This window comes from Austrofundulus limnaeus, unplaced genomic scaffold (genome assembly GCF_001266775.1).
Source record: "Austrofundulus limnaeus strain Quisiro unplaced genomic scaffold, Austrofundulus_limnaeus-1.0 Scaffold14, whole genome shotgun sequence".
In the NCBI taxonomy this organism is placed as follows: Eukaryota; Metazoa; Chordata; class Actinopteri; order Cyprinodontiformes; family Rivulidae; genus Austrofundulus; species Austrofundulus limnaeus.
Window position 1 is genome coordinate 3189757 of NW_013952416.1, and position 3239 is coordinate 3192995.

Here is a 3239-nt window from a genome sequence, read left to right on the forward strand (position 1 = left end):
AATATTGTGTTTGTACTTTTTTTTTTTTTACTGCAATCAATCCAGGTTCCAAAGAGGTACACTCTTGGCAAAAAAAAAATTTTCCACCTTCCAGTTGAAGTGAAGAAATCCTAGTTATGAATGTGCTTCTGGTATTACATGTGCTTCAGTGTGAAAATTAACACTTGAAGTTGCTGTTTCATTGCGTTGTATCATTAGGAATTTTTATTTGTATGCTTTGAACTCAAAAAGCTGGAGGCTACAGTGCGCATAAAACTGTGAAAATTTTATGTCATTTATAGTTTTAAAGTGTTTTTAACTGCAGACTGTAAAACGGTCTATATTGTTATTTTAAAGTTTTACTGGCAGTGTCATTTATTGTTTTATTAGCTCACTATAAGCGTTAAAGTTCCACAACTAAAACAGATATCAGATGCACATGTTTGAAAGACTGCTGTATGGCAAAAAATTACATTTGTCAACTGTTAAGAGCTTAAACTACAAYTAGATAATTTCACTAAATGTAGTTGGTTGAGAGATTCTGAAAACCAAAACGATACAAGCAACTACCACTGTAGCATTCTGAGAAAAACTAGCATTTAAAAACTTTATTTAAACATATTTCCAAGTGGAGATTTGTGAAAAGGMTATGAACACTTAAAATCGCACCTGTTGTAGGTAGCTCCTTGAATGATGTGTTTGAAGAAAWTAAATTAAATTCTGACTAGACTAACAAGCTAATGGCTAGTCCAAACAAACAAGCAAAGCAAAAATCTAAGTGGAGTTTTTAGCTCATCAATCTGGTCAATATTAAATATTATTTCTCCAAACCAAGGTTGTTCAAACAACTATCTACAACAGGTAACATACTATTTGTTCATAACCTTTTCCACTCCAAAAAAATCTGTTACCTCTTCAGTGTGAAATACATAGCATCACTAAGAACCGTTTAGTATAATTATACTTGTGCAAAATTTGTTAATAAGAACCAACTTTCTTCTAAGCAAAACTGCTGTTATTGGTCATAAAGCTTCTGTAACACATTMAGGTGAGCAAAAGTCCAGTCAAAGAAGTGAGTTGATGTCTAGAAAARTGTGCAATTTTTCATATTCAGCATTGTTTATCATAGAAAGCAAAAAAGTAAAAAATAATAATAATAATCAAAACTACTGATCAAAAACAGAGCCAAGCTGGCATAATAATATGAATAAATTACCACCACAGAGCATTCAAACAATTACAAGTTAATTATACAAAAAAAAAAAAAAAACATGTTCTGGTATTCAGCCACAAGAAAAACACAACTACACTGATATATATTAGAAAATTAAATCGAAGAAAAAATTTCTTTACAAATCGAAACTCATTAAATTTAGTTTGTCAATGTGGWAGTGTTAAAGCAGCAACAAATACGAAATCTTGGATTTTTACCAGTTTGATTAATTTTCAGTTAATACATTCAAAACGGCTTGGAGAAAAAAAAGTGTTACAAAAAGTGTTTTTGTCACCACTGGAAGACGGTCAGACATTTAGATTATGTTAAGGAATCTTGTACAGGAAAAGCCAACTTTAGGGTGCATTTTTCAAACTGTGGTCAGCYGTGACCTCGGGTGATTGTGTAACACGGTAAGTCTAGTCTAATCGATTCCTTGATTCATTCCGGTAGATTCAATTTACTGTAGTGAAGCAGGGACATTTAGGTTTTTTTTTTTTTGGCCTTTAAATAGCTGAGATCATCTTACAGCAAAGCTTCATAATTGCTTGTTTAGATGYAGGTTTCTCGCAGCTTATGGCGTGTTTTTGCATTTAGAGAGAAAAGCTGCTACTGTCAAATGTTTAAGCAGAGATCCATCAGTAAGCTGTTGGAAGTGCTACCAGAATGTTAGCATGGGCTGGACCTGTAGCTGAGATAAAACATTARGAGTTGGGGGTCGGTGAAGTTGGTGGAGTCCTGTGCTCTGGAAGTCCGGGTACCTTAATGTTGGGCGTTTTGCTTTCTTCCGCCCACATCCCATCTTTCTCTTTTTTCCCGTGTACCTTCTCCTTATTCTGCCGGCACAGTTTCAGCGCTCGGGATATAAACACATCCAGATCAAACAAGCGCTCTTTTTGCTTTCCTGGCAAAGACTCCGTGGAGTCTGTGTTGACTGAGGAGGAGGTAGAGGAAAGGGGTTGAGATTCTTGGAATCCCACGAGTGGCGTGGATGGGGGTGACGCTGTTTGAGGAGAAAAAGGAGCTGTGGGAGATGAAGGGAACAAGGAGGGAAGGGTGTGAGTGGAAGATGTGYAAGGAGGAAGGGAGCTCAGTCTGCCCTGTTCGTATTCAGCCGACGGCTGCCGCAAAACTTCCTTGAGGTGAAAGACCAGAGTRGGGTGGTCAGTGGGCGAGAGTGGGAGAGGGGGTGAGGAGGTGTAGCAGGAGGGTGAGGATTGCTCCACTGAAGGGCTGGGACTGGCCAAGTGCAGACCAGACTGAGTGGTCTCCACCCAGCGAGAGATTTCCTGGAACAAATCCCCCGTTTCCTCCTTTTCTTCCTCTTCTGCGCCCTCCTCCTTCATCTCCCCCAGGTCCTCCACGCTGCCACCGATGGGCTCTACACGCACAGGGAGGCTGCTACTGTTTTGCTTCCAGTGAGACAGATCCAAAATCAGCTTGGGCTCGGAGTAGTGTTGAGGCTTTCCTTCCCTCCAGGCGATTTTATCCAGATATGAAGGAGAGCCAACTTTGTAATCGCAGGAGKGGCCACAGTCGAGCTCCCCGTACYCCAAACCACACACCCGTTCCAGAGAGGAGTGGGAGTTCTCCAGGAAGCGCTCAGCTGAGCTGCTGTGGGAATATTTCCGGGGGTCAACCTGTTTAAGACAAAAGGTAAAGAAAATTTAGCTTGATGCTAAACTAAATAACTGCATGTCATTTGTTTGATTGCTTTGATTCAGCCAAGTTTGTTTCTAAAGCACTTTGCTCTACAACTTTTATTACAAAGTGTTTAATTGTGTGAAGGCCTGWATGGCATTCACACAATTGAGATCATTTTTTTCTTCCGTACATTTTTCGGCACCTTTCTCGTTCCACAATTTTTGTGCTACTTCAACCATTCATATATCAATACATTCAGCTCTTTCGTGCAATGCCGGCTATGACTTTTGGTATTTCAGCTACAGTATTTTTTACTTTTTTTAGCTGTTTTAACTTTTTAGCCACTTTTTTCCCCATTGACTTTGAATGGGGCAATTTTCAACAACCTTAAAATCCTTCAAAT

The 3239-nt window shown here is 39.1% G+C and overlaps 1 protein-coding gene across 2 annotated transcripts in view; it reads right to left on the minus strand.

The window, feature by feature from the left end:
- Window positions 1-16: 16 nt before the first annotated feature.
- mapk4 (mitogen-activated protein kinase 4) overlaps window positions 17-3239 on the minus strand; it is an 18435-nt gene continuing 15212 nt past the window's right edge. For both annotated transcript variants that reach the window (XM_014002717.1, XM_014002716.1), the window contains exon 9: window positions 17-2832. In XM_014002717.1, coding sequence (XP_013858171.1) covers window positions 1897-2832 — 936 coding nt within the window. In that variant the 3' untranslated portion in view covers window positions 17-1896. The remainder of the gene's footprint in view (window positions 2833-3239) is intronic.